Source organism: Cryptomeria japonica, chromosome 5 (assembly GCF_030272615.1).
Source record: "Cryptomeria japonica chromosome 5, Sugi_1.0, whole genome shotgun sequence".
NCBI classification, from domain to species: Eukaryota; Viridiplantae; Streptophyta; class Pinopsida; order Cupressales; family Cupressaceae; genus Cryptomeria; species Cryptomeria japonica.
In genome coordinates, this window is record NC_081409.1 from 758,292,276 (window position 1) to 758,307,273 (window position 14,998).

Sequence of the window (14,998 nt, forward strand, 5' to 3'; positions counted from 1 at the left end):
TATATATCATAGATCATCATAGATCTTTACAACTCATTACAGATCATCATATGGATCATTACAATCAATTACAAATCAATTACAATCGTTGAATGATCACCGCACATCGATCTGATACAATTTCAAACTCTTAGCTCATTCTACTAAGTACTTCGCTCATTCCCAAGAAATTCGCTCTTTTATTGCGCCAAAATATCATTTAAACACTTCACGTGGATTCAGCAATGTCATCACCATCTTGCAAACATAATGTAATACATCGCCAAATTCAAATCATTACCAGTTACAATATTTGAATATTGGTTCTTAAACCCTACTAAAACCCTAAAGAAAATACATGAGTCAATCGCAAACATGACTTTTGCTAGCCAAAACATGATGTGGTTTCAACCATAACCTCATTACAATGTTACAAACACATATTCCAAACCGCAACACCAAATTCCTTATCAATTTCAAGATCCAATTACTAAAGCATAACACAGGTTCACATTTACCGATTAAAGTCTTATTTGCCAATTAACTGTCAAATCCATTCCATAGCTTTCCGGTCAATCATAGACAACTTAGATAACATGATAGAACAATGTAACCATAGTTGCCATCAATGACAACACAAACTGAACATCAAGTCATCAAACAACATCTCAACCATATCATCACCAACAATCTTTATACCGGTTCATCAATATCATCAACAGTTATGCCAATATGCCAACATGGTATGAGAGTCTTACACCATTTATTATTTGTGCAAGTATCTATAGTAAATAGAGTTAACCCATGTGAATGACAGAGAAAGTATGGAAGAATGGATTTAATGGCAGATTTTGGCACCCCTAACTGTGCATGAAGATGTGTATATATAAACTATTTGAATTTTACACTCTATGCAAGTGGGTGGTTATTATAAACATAAAAGATTTAATTTAATTATAAAATAGGTATCTTGAAACAACATGTTCTATATTACAAGTACTCTTATATGTATTTTAATCACATTTATTGATCAACTATGTACATCTACAACAAAACATAACATTCATTAATGGTGCATATAAAAGATTTTACTAAATTTTTCAACATTTTATATTAATTATAATGCAAGTGTTATTTGAGAAATTAAGTATGCACAAGATAAGTGGTTATTTAAGCCTGAACCGCTAACAATAAATCTTAATTCTCATTAATTCATGAATGAAGATGAGTTGTCATTTCATACCCTGGCACTTGTTATCACAGAACACACTATTTAAACATGGAACAGGTCAAACAAAGAATCTTTTTTATTGCCAAACTACACATATTTTTCAACCATCGAACCAGAGTCTCCATAGGCCGTTGTACCATGTTCACGCGCATCATAGGGAATATACAATAATATATATCAACATTTAATGCATATCTTTAGAGTCGGGTGCCCACTCATTCGTTACAGGTCTTTAGTCGGTGCCCCTTGCCTCTATTTATTTGTGCTCGTTGCTCTTGTTTAATGCAGCTTGAGCAGTTTCTTTGTGATTGTGTTCCGCAGAGAGAAAGAAATCTTGCTCAGTGCATCGTTGTTTAACAATGGCTCGAAAGGATTTCTTGGGGAGCTTTATTTGCCTTCTCCTCCTTACTTTTTTCATCTCCTCCTGCTTAGGTTAGTTCATCTTCTCCTTCTCAGATTACTTCTTTACAGATTTTTTCTGTTCAGGAAGTAAAGATATGCATACCATCTATTCCAAAGATACTTACTTTGGGATTTTTTTTTGGTGTATACAAATAGAGATATGTTAGGGTTTAATGTTGCTCAAACTATGTTTTAATACCTACCCAAAACCAGGCCAGGTTGGGTAAGTCATAGCAGCATTGCAAAAGTATATAAATCATGGTGTTGGGGAAGATTGAGAAGGAATTGGAGGTTAAACAGACGTGTTTTAGTCTCTCATGGCTATTGCAAATTTATATCGGAAGAAAGAATATAGAAACAATACTAGAGATTAGAGTTTAGAGTTTCTTTTCTTAGGGCATTGTGTTTATGGTTTCTATTGCTTACAAATAGCTTGTGTATGTGCAGGAGATGGCAACGAGCGCAAACTGGCTGACTCATGTATGTTCTTCTTTTTCACTAATAATCTGCGCATGCATTAAATAGAAACCTCAAAGAGTTTTTAGTAGCAGTTGATTAAATTTTCTGATAACTAAGAATGCCAGGTTATCAAGGAATAAACTGTAAAACAAGAAATCCAAAATGCAGTTTAAACCCAATAAAAAGTTATTCTTAAACAGTAGATTGCATTAATGGGTGTATGTTTTCTGTGTTTGCAGGTATGTGCAGTAATGATAATATATACATTGTACAGGGTCAAGAGTATAATCCGGGGATTCCCACATTCACGGTGACAATAATCAACACGTGCAAATCTAACTGTAAGCCACGAAACATTCATCTATATTGTGGGTGGTTTGCATCGTGGGACTGGGTGGATCCTAAGGATTTCAGACGCATTTCTTATGATGACTGCCTCGTCAATTATGGAAGATCTATGGCGCCATTTGATACCATTTATTTTACATACACAAATACCTATATGTACCATTTGAGCGTTAAGTCTGTCGAGTTCGTTTAGTCTGATTGCCTCCATGTTTAATGCCCCCTGCGAGTGGGATTGGAGATTTTGCTTTGTCTTACTGGTTTAAAAATAAATAGGGATTATTCTGTTTTACTGAGATAGGTCAAATACCTAAAAGTTTTGTTTCAAATTCTATGTAGCCATTGGCTTCAGCGGGCGGCTTTCATTTTTGAGTATGTGTAATGCGAGGGTAATTAATTTGTGTTTTTGGAGGAAAGACATCTGGTGCGGTGATGGACAACTGTTACAACACGTATTGTCAATGCAATACAATTTTTGAAAATTTATCAAAATGTTGTGGCTTTTCTTGAATTTTAATGTAAATGAAAGTGGAGTGGTGAATGATTTTAAATTTTGATGTAAATGAAAGTGCAGTGATGAATGATTCTAAATATATCTAATATGGGAAATAGATAATATTTATGTAACAAAATATCTAGTTGATTTTATAATGGGAGGCAAGTGGACAAAACACCAGTACAGACACATGCATTTCATCCCAGCCCGAGCTAGCTATAAGGCCAATCCATGGAGGACTAAAAGATTAACGAAATAGAGTGTAAATACCAAAACAGACTTATGACAAAGAACTATCAGCATGAGGAGAGCCATCATCCTCTGACTAAAAACACAAGCAACCACCTAAATTCAAACCTTCCACAGGCTGGACTGAAGAACTTAAACATGGCTCCTCTATGAGCAGAGTCGAAGAAATCGGAGAGACCAATATACGTACATTATACCGTAGGAGAAGATGCAAAGTAGTAAACTTGTCAATAGCGTCGTCTATTATTTCACTAGGAATACTCGGAAGAAGAACCAAAAAAGAATGCATTGTATCTTCAAAAGTGTCACAAATTAGTCCAGAACGAATAGAAGACAATAGCTCTAAACATGCCGCATTTCTAGCCAACACAGACTTTTCCAGAACCTCCAATGGGCGTCGAACCAACTCATAGACAGTATGACCAAGGGCACCTTTCTAGTTCTGAGAAATCAAAAACAAAATGTTGAACAAATAAGTTGGCAATTGCATAAACCATTGCCCCATCTTGTTGTAGCTCCATGCAATTGGACAATAAGAGAGATGCAACTGTTGAATACAGAGCATTGGGATGAGCAAGGAGCCAGTCTTGTCCAACAATTGTTTCCGATTGCTATCTCCACATGTACAGGAAAAAATGAAGACATTTTTCAATTTTCCCGTCATAGTCTACAGGATTCCTACGCTCCCAAAAGTGTCTAGTAAGAACAAATATCCATTCGATATCCATACCAATCTTGCAATATCGCAAAGGCAAAGCACAAAAAGCAAATGAATGTGGAAATGCATGTGCTAATGATTAATTAATATGGAGCTCATCCAGGGAGTATGCAATCATTGGACCATCATTATTAACACATCAAACTCCAAATGAGCGAGCACAAGCCATGGTATAAGATAGGAAGCAGGAGCTGCAATTTGTTGTTCGTCTTATGAATCATCATAAACTAACCCTATTGAAAGACAAGAAAAACAAGTTTGCAAATAAAAATTCTGAAATTGTTATTAATTTATAGCAGTCCTTGCAATCTTCGGCTAAGGTAAAAAGCATGATGTGGGACTCCAGACATGAGCGGAGGTAAGATGATGTGAGCCAAAGGACGACAAGAAGATCAGGCACAATGAATGTGCTCTGCAATCCCATCCCAGAGAAAGTACAAAGTAATCATGAACAGAGGTGGCAAAAAAGCATCGTCCAATTCCATCTGAATAAAATATTTCTGCAATGACTCGGCAATGAATTATCGATCATCCAAATTATCCAATTACACATGACACAAAGCAATAAGTAGAATATTTTGGATTGCACCAACGCGGCCATTGTATCCAATGAAAGATAGAAACACATAGGGGTGGACAAGAAATTCTAAGCTATCACCAAAGGGGTAGAATCCAAATAAATGCAACAAGACCTTTCTAAAGGAGACAAGACTTTCTCAAACGATTTGGTTCTTCATTTTTAATAGAGATTCCCATAAGTTAAAGGAATTTTTTTATCTTTATATAGATCTGATTTTATGCTCTAATCAAACAACTATCACACTAGGAAATATGCTACAAATACTTAATTATATGCCACTTCAAAGGTGCAACCACCAAATTCACTTCATACCAGATATTTCCAATAGTATTCAATAAGAAAAAATTCTAAAACATCATGATAAAAGTAATCTATATACCTCTTATATATACCATACTTATGCCTTAGATGTCATCCAAGGTGACTTAGGCATTTAAATATAGGGCCTATGAAACCTAACTACATGTATATGATTATAGTAATGACTATATAAATTATTTAAGAATTAAGGTAGCCACAAGATGACTAGGCATAACCCAATGAACACTATAGGATTTTGCTCATAGCATTCACCCATCTTTATAAAAGGGTTGTCCTTAATACTAATTAATTGTAGAAGCTTTTGCATAACATCTTCATCTTCTTGTGTGGCAAGTTTGAACAAAAATTACTTCCATTTAATGAGATACTTTGGGGTTATTCCTATTCTTGTCTTCCATATGTGTGTTTGGAACATCAAGTTCAAGATGAATCTTCCCTCTATATTTGGCTTAGGTTGTGCTAGTTGTGTTAAATTTGTATTGATACAACTGTCTCTTAAACATAGCCCCTTGAAACCTAACTAATGTATGTGTGTATAATAATGACTATATAACTTATTTATTTAAAAGTTAAGGCAGCCACAAGATGACTACTATAGGATTAGGGGCATATCATTCACCTCATTTTACAAAAGTGTTGTCCTTAATACTAATTAGTTGTGGATGTTTCTAGATTAAATATTATTTTTATTGTGTGAAAATTTTGAGCAATATATACTTCCATTTAATGAGGTAATTTGGGGTAGTTCCTATTCTAAGATTCTATATTTGTTTGGAAAATTAACTTCAATTCTAAGATGTGTCTTCTCTACATCTAGTTTAGGTAGCACTAGTTGTGTTAAAATTTTGTAACCGTGCACTTTTCCCTTTATTATGTTTTTTTATTTTCCTTGTTCTCCTCGAGACTAGAGGATAGCTCTTGGTGATGAATGTTTTCTTTCATTTCTCTAATATTTCAATGTGATTTTTATGAAGAGTTGAAGGCTAGTAGATGGTACCCTAGCATTGATTGGATGACCAAACTAGAATCTTCTTTCTAAGGAGACTATTTTTTTATTGTCTTCAAGTATTAATAATGCATGGAAATATTTTTTTAATTATTGTATTTATTTTTTCTCTCCTCCTCATCCTCATCCTCCTCTTCCTCTTCGTCTTCCTCTTCTTCTTTCTCTTCCTCTTCTTTCTCTTCCTCTTGTTATTCTTATTCTTCCTCTTGTTCTTATAATTTTTCCTCTTATTGATGGGCCAAATAGTGATAATAGAAAAAAACATACTTTCACTTAGCCAAAATCATGAAACATATATTTAATTGGGTCAAATAAAAAGTGAAATTTTTTTTGGTGAAAACCAAAGCAAAATGGATATCCCTTGAGAAGGGATAATCCTTTCTTTAAAAAAAAAATCTCTCAGAAATAGATATTCACTTTGTAAGTCACAAAAGCTTTACAAAATGGAATTTTATTTCTAAGGAATGAGTATTTATTTTGCATGTCATGAAAGTTTTACATAATGGATATTCATTGTAGTGTCTTAAATTGTACTCGCCTTCAATTTTGTCCTCACTTAGGCCTTACTTTGGTGTTCCATCTTCCAAGGTCTAATTTCAATATTGACTCTGCTCATACCACCTACCTATTGTGCATTCTCATCAATTTCCTAGTTTGATCCCATTTTTGGAGGACCCTGATTTCCAGGATCAAGAGGTACCGAGGCATATCATGCCTTGGGCCCCAAATTGCACCCCCCTAACGGTCATCATTGATGGGCGGGAATTTGGATCCCGTGTCAGCTTGTTGCAAAAATTCAATTTGATTTTTGATGGTCAAGTATAAAAGGAGGTATACCCCTCACATTTTCAACCTAATGAATTGAGATCAAGATCTACACTCTAGTGAATTTAAATGAGAAAGCAATCAATCATTCATCAAGCATTAAAGCAGAAGAGAAGTCAAGTTCAAGCATTGAAGATGGCATTCATGATCAATGTTTTATGAATACATCCTACATGAAACCCTAATTCCTTTGTGAATACAAATAAAAATTCATCAAGGAAATAGGTACAGAGTTGTACTTGGGAAATCCTACAAAGTCGACAATGATGAATAGGTTCAACTTTAGATAGAGAAAAATTCAAAGGAATAGGGCGGATTTGTACTACTAGGTCCCAAAAAATCAAGCCGAACTTTGGGGAACAGGTCTAACACATCTTTTTTTGCCCAGATCCAAGTTTGTGGCTTAGTGGGATATTTGTAGCTTACGATTTATTTTAGATTGCTTCAATAATCCATTATTTTTCCCTAATCTCAAAATCAATAAAATTCAACTAAGAAAGAGGCTAAATCACAATCAACCAATTGAATCCAATCAGAATCTCAGCCTCTTTCCCACAATGATTAAGCCTAGATCTATTGGGTTCAAACATCTTTCACTGTTGTGGTGTTAATTGGGATAGTTAGTGGTTTTATTACCTTAAACCCTAATTCTCAATTTCCACACCATTACATCTATTTCTAAGACAAGAATATCATTTTTTGTCACCAAATCTTTTTTTGTGTTACATATAGTTAATCTTCCTTTAAAATTTATAACAAAATTGGCCTATAATCGGTTCATTGTCCTGTAGCATACCATGCAGGATCAAATGACAACATTCACACTACATACCACATGGGGTCATATTGATCTATTATGTCAAAAAGAAGGTGAGCTCAACATCATAGTCTAACCATAATCATCATGCAAAAAATTACTACAACTAAATACTTCTATCATTAATTATATCTTGTCATGTAAGGCCTGAACCATACACTACATATAATATCATTATATTTTCAAAATAAAACATAGTTTATAACTATAGGAGACTCAAAATATTCAATATTTCAAACAATTCTACACATATACTTTAGACTATGCAAGTAAATATAAATCAACCAGCAAGATGATTTCTAAAATTGAGCCTTATTCCAAAAAGAAGAAGTTGGTTGCTAAAGACTATGCTCCCAAGACCTTGGACTAGGAAATCAAATTGGACATTCCTCTTAATTTCTTGAAGGAGTAGTAGGGAACTCTGCCTAAAGATGTGGATAGTGGTTTACAGAAGGATAGTTCTCTGATGAATTTGGTGATGGAAATGGCTAGAAGCCAGGAGAACTGTTGGAAGTGGGTGGGGAAGGAGATTGGTACCCTCAAAGAGGGGATTAAGGAGATAATTGATATCTTCACTGATTTGCTTGAGCCTAGCAAATCTGATAAGCTCATGATCATGACCCAAAAGCTTTCCCATGATGTCAAGGTTATGAAATGTCAACATGAGCAAAGAATTGAGAAGGTTGAGCAGTCTATGGAGGAGATCAAGAATAATCTTAAGAATCTAGTTGACATAAGTAAGGAGGCCATGAATAATAGTATGGAGGGGTTGGAAAAGGTAAATGACATGGTGGTGGAGTACAAATCCAATCCTATTGACAATGACCCTGATGACAGTAACAGAAAGAAAGATTTGGGTGGTGAAGACTCTGTTGTTGGTGGCAATAAAACTACGGGCCCTAGTTCCAAGACCAAAAGTAGGAGCAGCAGTAAGGGTACCTCCAGGTTCATTATGGCTCAGAATTGGAGGCAATCAACAAGGCTACCATCTAGAAGAACAAGGAGTTGGTGCACTCACTTAACTGAGTGTTTATCTGTGTTTTGTTTTGTTGATTGTTGTTTCTTTTTGCTTTTGTGTTAGGTCTAGGGTGTTCCCCTGTTTTGCTTTTGGTTTCTATTTTATTGGCTGATGGATAGGTTTTGTAAAACTTTTGGTTTCGGGTCCTTGTAAAACCTGTTTATCTTTACTCATATACTTTAGACAAAGGGATCGTCTCAACAAAAAAAAAATTCTCTATATTTGTGTTAGGAAATAATACTTTAAACCTATAATCATTTAATCCATTTCCTACATAACCCATGAGAGGAAATCATGCACACAAGCTTACAAAATTACCATTATGAAAAGATCAAATATAAATTTCACAAGATAACACAAGATATACCCTGGGAAGACCCCCATGAGAGAAAAAATCAATCTCCAAAATGATCCATACTCCATCATATTAATCAGCCATAAAGCAATATAAAGCACTTATAGAGTTACAATGAGTACTCTTGAACCATCAAGCCCTCCAATGCATTCCAATGTGTCCAAGCATGAATCCACATATCCCATGCCACACTCCACAAGTGTAATTCTCCAAAGGAATCAATGCAACAATATTCAAAACCACCAACCAAGCTTAACCACTAATCACGTGCTTTCTTTTATAGAAAAAATATAATACAAATATAACTAGTGGTAAAGTAAAACCATGTGACTAAAACAACTAGATACCTAACCATTGATCCCACATTTAATGTTGAGTACTAAGTTTTTTATTTTTAAATATATTTCTCTAATGTGAATTTTTACAATATAATATTACAATGTCACAATACAACATCACTGTGGCCCCAAGAATATTCCAAAAAAATCTATACATTTACATTTCTATATGCAACATCACATAATAAATAAAATACAATATTATAACATTAATATGCAAGGTGTATAACACATTATTTCCCAACATTTCCCACTTGTTGTATACATTGCATAAGGGCCAATCAATGAAATGCAGCATCATAGCCATACATGTAACCACATGAATCTCCAACATACTATTCTGCCCCATCAAGATAACTGCAATAAAACCAAGTGAACACCATCTCAAGCAAGAAATTCTCTCATCCTCCAACATGCCACTTATGGAAGAAAATGAACAAGCCAAAGTGAAGATGCACCAATCTAAGGACATAAGCATAAAATTCAATGTGATAACAAAGGCTCCAAGCTATTTTCATTAAAAAAAAACCCACATGATGGGAAATGACATACACAACACATGCCAATACATCCAACCATCCATACCTCCTAAGTATAACCAACATCAGTAAACTCATGCCAATATCATATAAATTCATAAAATAAAATCAAGCTCCATGTATCAAAACTTGTCAATAAAGTACATACATAGATCTATATTAACTCCCACTGCATGGGTAATACCAAATCTGAAATGAAGCTCAAAGCATATCAAGTCTACCAATCAATGCTCAGGTCAAGGTGTGATAAGTAAATAAAACAATGTAATACCAAGAACCACCACAATGATCCACACATGCAACTCAAAAGCTGCATACTATCTCACAATATGTAACCATCCTCCCAAAACATGAGGGAAAACATAAAATGAAAAGAGACTTGTAACCTATAAATTATCATAACCCGTCCTTCTACCAATACCTCAAAAAAGCACTATTGTGTCAAGTATGATCTCCTCCAAAACATCCCAAATGAAAATCCATGACAATACCCAAAACCATATTCAATCTCGTAGATCAAAACAATAGATGTATCATGTAATACCAACATAGATGTAAGTCTCTCATAACCAAGAAGATAAAACTCATAATACCATTCCCACTAAAGGAAATCATCCCACTAAACCATCTCCTTATATCCTCATAATGATATCATAATAACACCATATGCATAAGGAGATAACCAATTATATACATGTCGCAAACAAATCCTCTATAACTAACCATCTATTCATAGCTCAAGATCCATATCTATGAAAAAAAGCATAAACATAATGCACCCAAAAGGAAAAACGCGCAATACCTCTCAATTAGTAAATCATCGAGTAGACCAAGAGCGGGGAATCATCATAATGACTCACACTAAGAACAATCTCCTCTCCACTCCATACTAGGTGAATGATCCTCAAACTTCCTTCTAAAACAACCAATTGTCTCAACACATGTCTCTAAGCACTTGAGAGAATACTATCATCATCTACATCTCCATGTATCCATTAGCATTTGTAACCAATCAATCCATGCCAAAATTCAAATGCAACATAGCAAGTTATCACGAAGTAACCAAGCAAATGATTATACACTCAATATAAAGAGAATCACCCAGGATCTATAATTTTTCCTCACCTTTTAGGATGGTAAGAAGACTAGGTTTTGGGAAGATTCATGGGTATGAAAATCTCCACTTACTAATAATCATAGGCTACATTAGGCAATGGAGTTGTTAACTACTCTTTGGGAGGTGAAAGTTAGGGATTGCATGGTATTTTATCCTGAAAATTATTCCCTCGGATTTAAATAGAAATATTTATCTCATATGCCTTTTCCATAATGGTAGAATAATTTTCTTAAGCAAGAGTTTTAGGGTAGAGATGTCCACATTGCTAAAAACAAAGATTTCATATTGTGGGTTGTTTCCCCTATAGGTAAATACATTGTGAAGAAAGGATGTGAATTCCATAACTTTAGACAATTTGCTTCTTCCTCTAGGGTTCATAGGTTTTGTCAAAACCAAACAGTTCTCCCTAAGGCAAGAGCTTGCACCTAGACAACAATTAATAATAAGATCTTCTGTTTGCTCATGCTAGGAATAACTCATAACTTTAATTATGTCCTTTGCAATCAGTCACCAGAGACTTCACATCATCTTCTTGTGCAATGTCATTTCTCTTAGCAGTGTTGGAATTGGCTAAGGAACAAACTCCACTAGATCGATTCTTAAAAGATAGTCTCTTCTTTTTTAGGATTCATTTTTTGCTGAAATTTGGGCAATGTCACCTCCTATCTTAATATAGAATTTGCAGTAGGAAAGGAATAGAAGAATCTTTCCTATGCAATCACAGATAATTTAAATGGTGAATGATTCAATTGAGAAGTCAATTTCTGAAAATGTGAAGTCTATTGCTTCCCGAAACAGATAACTTTCTTCTTTGATCACATCATTGGATTCACAACTCTTAATGGAGTGGAAGTATATCTCCCTTCGTTTTAAGGTAAGTTTGTTAAGGAATGATGTACAAGATAGATAAAAAATCAGTTAAGTAGAAACCACCACCTCTAGGTTTCACAAAACTCAACTTTGATGGATCTACGAAAGGGAATCCTGGTTGCTTGGGTATAGGGTGTGTTCTTCAATCTCATGAGAGAAAGGTTCTTTCATCTATAGCTTTTAAAATTGTATATGGCTCTAATAATGTTGGAGAAGTGAAGGCTTTGTTATCAAGTTTAAATTGTCTAAGTAGTTCAACATTTAAAATTTAATTATTGATGAAGACTCTTTGATTACTATCAATTCTTTGGGTTTATGTTAGATCTCGAGTTGGTAGCTCAAGTATATATTTTTGAGGCATGGGATTTTCTTGATTCCTTTCAAACTTACCAAATTTACCACATATACAGAGAGCGTAACAAGGTAGCAAATTACCTTGCAAATTCAGGTGCAAATCTTCCAAATGGCCAAATATCTCTCAAGCATGAAGAGTTGGAGGGGTCACTAAGCTGGCAAAGGAACTCAAGTTGAAATCATCAATTTACCTAAACTTTACCATGTTTGTGTAGTTGCTCATTGTAGGTTTGGAATTGTGGACACCTCATTTTCAATGTTATGTATATCTCTTGTGTCATATCTCTATTGAATTGTGAAGTCTAACTATTCATTTCATATGGAGATTGTTCTTTGAGAGAGTCATTGTTACTTGGTGTATCCTAGAGGAGCATTCGCAGTCCCCACTCTTGGTCTACTCGGTAGATTTATCTCCTTGTAGGAGATGTTTGAGATGGTTCCTAGTTTTTGAATGTTTTTTTCTTTTAGTTTGATCTTCCTTGATTACAGGGGCTTGCATACATGTTGGTTGGGTGTTGTTAATGCTTTCATTTAGGGAGGTAAAGGAGATCGTACTTGGCACAGTTGAGCACTTGGTGGTGTTGGTAGAAGGATGAGATATGGTTTGCATGGATGATTCTTCCTAGAGTTCTTCAGGGTCATCTATTGTTGTTGTACTTTATTATTTTTTAATAGCGGTATGTGGTCTTTTCATGAGGACTTGGAGGATGTCAAGTGAGATTTTGCAGCATGTTGGTTGTAGGTTGCAAATCTTTGTGATTTGATCATTGCCACACCTTTTATGTTAGTGCTAATTGGTAGAATTGACTTGTTAAGGTCAACATTGCTTATGCAACATGTAGACTACCATATAAGAGTATTCTAGTTTTTTGCACATCAATGGTTTTTGAAGGTGGTATTTTTTGAGTAGGATAACTTGGATTACATGGAATTGTTGTATGGGTTGGATATGTTAGGATGATTTTGTTGATGTTGTATGGTTAGTTGGATGTCATTAGCAATTAGTAGTGGTTTCTTATCTCATTTCATTGCTTGCTCAAAAGGGTTTTTCAATGCTTGTTTATGGTTTTGATCTTCTTAGGCATGGGGACATTGGCTAATAGTACTTGTTTATGGTTTTGTTTTCAATTTTTTTTCAAAGCTCAAGTTGGTGCTCAGTGTATTCTTGTCTCCATCAAGGTATGGCTTAGATTTTGTTAGTCACAATCATAATATATTATTTCTAGGATGTCATTACGTGGATTGGTGGCTAGATGATTTATCTCTTTTGTCATGATGGTCACCACTAATTGTGTAGCCAAGGTTTCATTATGTGGTTTTGGTTGCTTGTGGTACAAGTTGAGTTCTTCTCCCTGTATTTTGGACCTTCACTTTTATATATTTTTTCTCTCTATATTCTTGTGTTTTTCCTAAAAAAAATTAAGAGAGATATTTTAAAATAATAAGAAATAAAATAATATAAAATATAAACTTATTTATTAATTAATTTTTTTAAATATAAAGAAATCATATTTTGAAAATATGTCTAATATGAATTAACATCAATGATAACAACTATAATACTCATAAATTTAATAAAACTATGATACATTCAACTTCCAATAATTTGTTGATCTCAAATGACTTTATCTATCAACTATATAATAAATACATTTATTACATCAACTAATCAATAAATACTATTATTGACTCTCCCAATTTATTATCTTTTCTAAATAATTAAATATTTAGATTGAATATTGATGTATTTATATGCTGAATATTTATCATTTGGTTTGACCTTCAGAAAATATCTGCGGAGTTTATAAACATGAAAATATTCAGTTTCCCAATTCGCAGTTAGTTATTTTTTCATCTCAACGTATCTATAAACATGAAAACATTTTAATTTTTAATTGTGTCCACAAACAATTCTGAATTGCAAAATTATTGTGATAATGCATATCGAATTGTACAGTAAATTGATCATTGGTTAGCTGACAAATATCCAATCAAATACATAATCTCTGCAAACTTCCAATTAAAGACCGTTACCTTCTCAATGAATTTTCACCAATCCCCCCCTCAAGGCCAAAATTTTTGGATGTTAATTCAACCGGCAGAGAAGTAAATTTCCTTTGCATTAGCTGTTCAAATATTTTGAACTGCAACACATCAAATCAAATCACATGATTAAGGAAATTGAAATCATTTTCTGCAGAACGTAATTTAATTGCAGAAAAGTACTAAAATTCTATATAAACCTGTGACTCGATCTGGAGGCATCATGTTGCAGGGCTTTCGTTTTATCATTTTGTTAGAGGTGTTCTTACTTTAACTGGCTAATCCATCTGCGTTTGAATAGACTCTGATAAATTTCATATTGTTAAAGGGATTCCCCACCACCTTAGTCATGGGTCTGTGCATGTCCAGGAAGGAAGATAATCACCCACAAACTGTTTCGCATAAATTTCATGGAAGAAATGACAAGGAAAAAAAACTCAACATGTTGAAGTCGAGATCAAGGTCAAAATGTAACGTGGAAAAGAATGTCAATCAAGTAAGCTCTGCTAACGGATGTAATGATAAGTTTGAGAGGCACGAAGAATCGGTGGACAAGATGCAAGGTAATTATGCGTATTATTCACTTCTTTTTATGGAGCATAAATTTTTCTCTCATAAGACGTACGGCTTGATTTTGAAATTTTGTTATATATTTTACAGGTGTGTGTAGTCCGCCGAAGCCATTTTTGATAGAGGAGGGAGCTTTTGGTTCTCCATTTTCAATTGGCAGAGGACGAGGAAGAAGATCAATGGATGAATTTAGCGATAGTAGCTCTGATTTATTCGAATTAGATCTTTCTGGGGATCTAGTGTTAAGACGTGAATCAAGTGACAGTAGCTCTGATTTATTTGAACTAGATCTTTCCGAAGATCTCATGTATAATCGCAAGTAATCTGTAACCATTTTTCACATGTAATTATAGAACTTCAATAATG

At 34.2% G+C, this 14,998-nt stretch overlaps 1 protein-coding gene across 1 annotated transcript; it reads left to right on the forward strand.

The window, feature by feature from the left end:
- Positions 1 to 1,483: 1,483 nt before the first annotated feature.
- On the forward strand, positions 1,484 to 2,927 carry LOC131036547 (TPD1 protein homolog 1-like). Its single transcript, XM_057968442.2, has 3 exons — positions 1,484 to 1,642; positions 2,060 to 2,092; positions 2,311 to 2,927. Exons 1-3 carry the CDS (start codon positions 1,570 to 1,572, stop codon positions 2,610 to 2,612), a joined length of 408 nt encoding a protein of 135 aa, XP_057824425.2. The 5' UTR covers positions 1,484 to 1,569; the 3' UTR covers positions 2,613 to 2,927.
- The last annotated feature ends 12,071 nt before the right edge of the window (positions 2,928 to 14,998 follow it).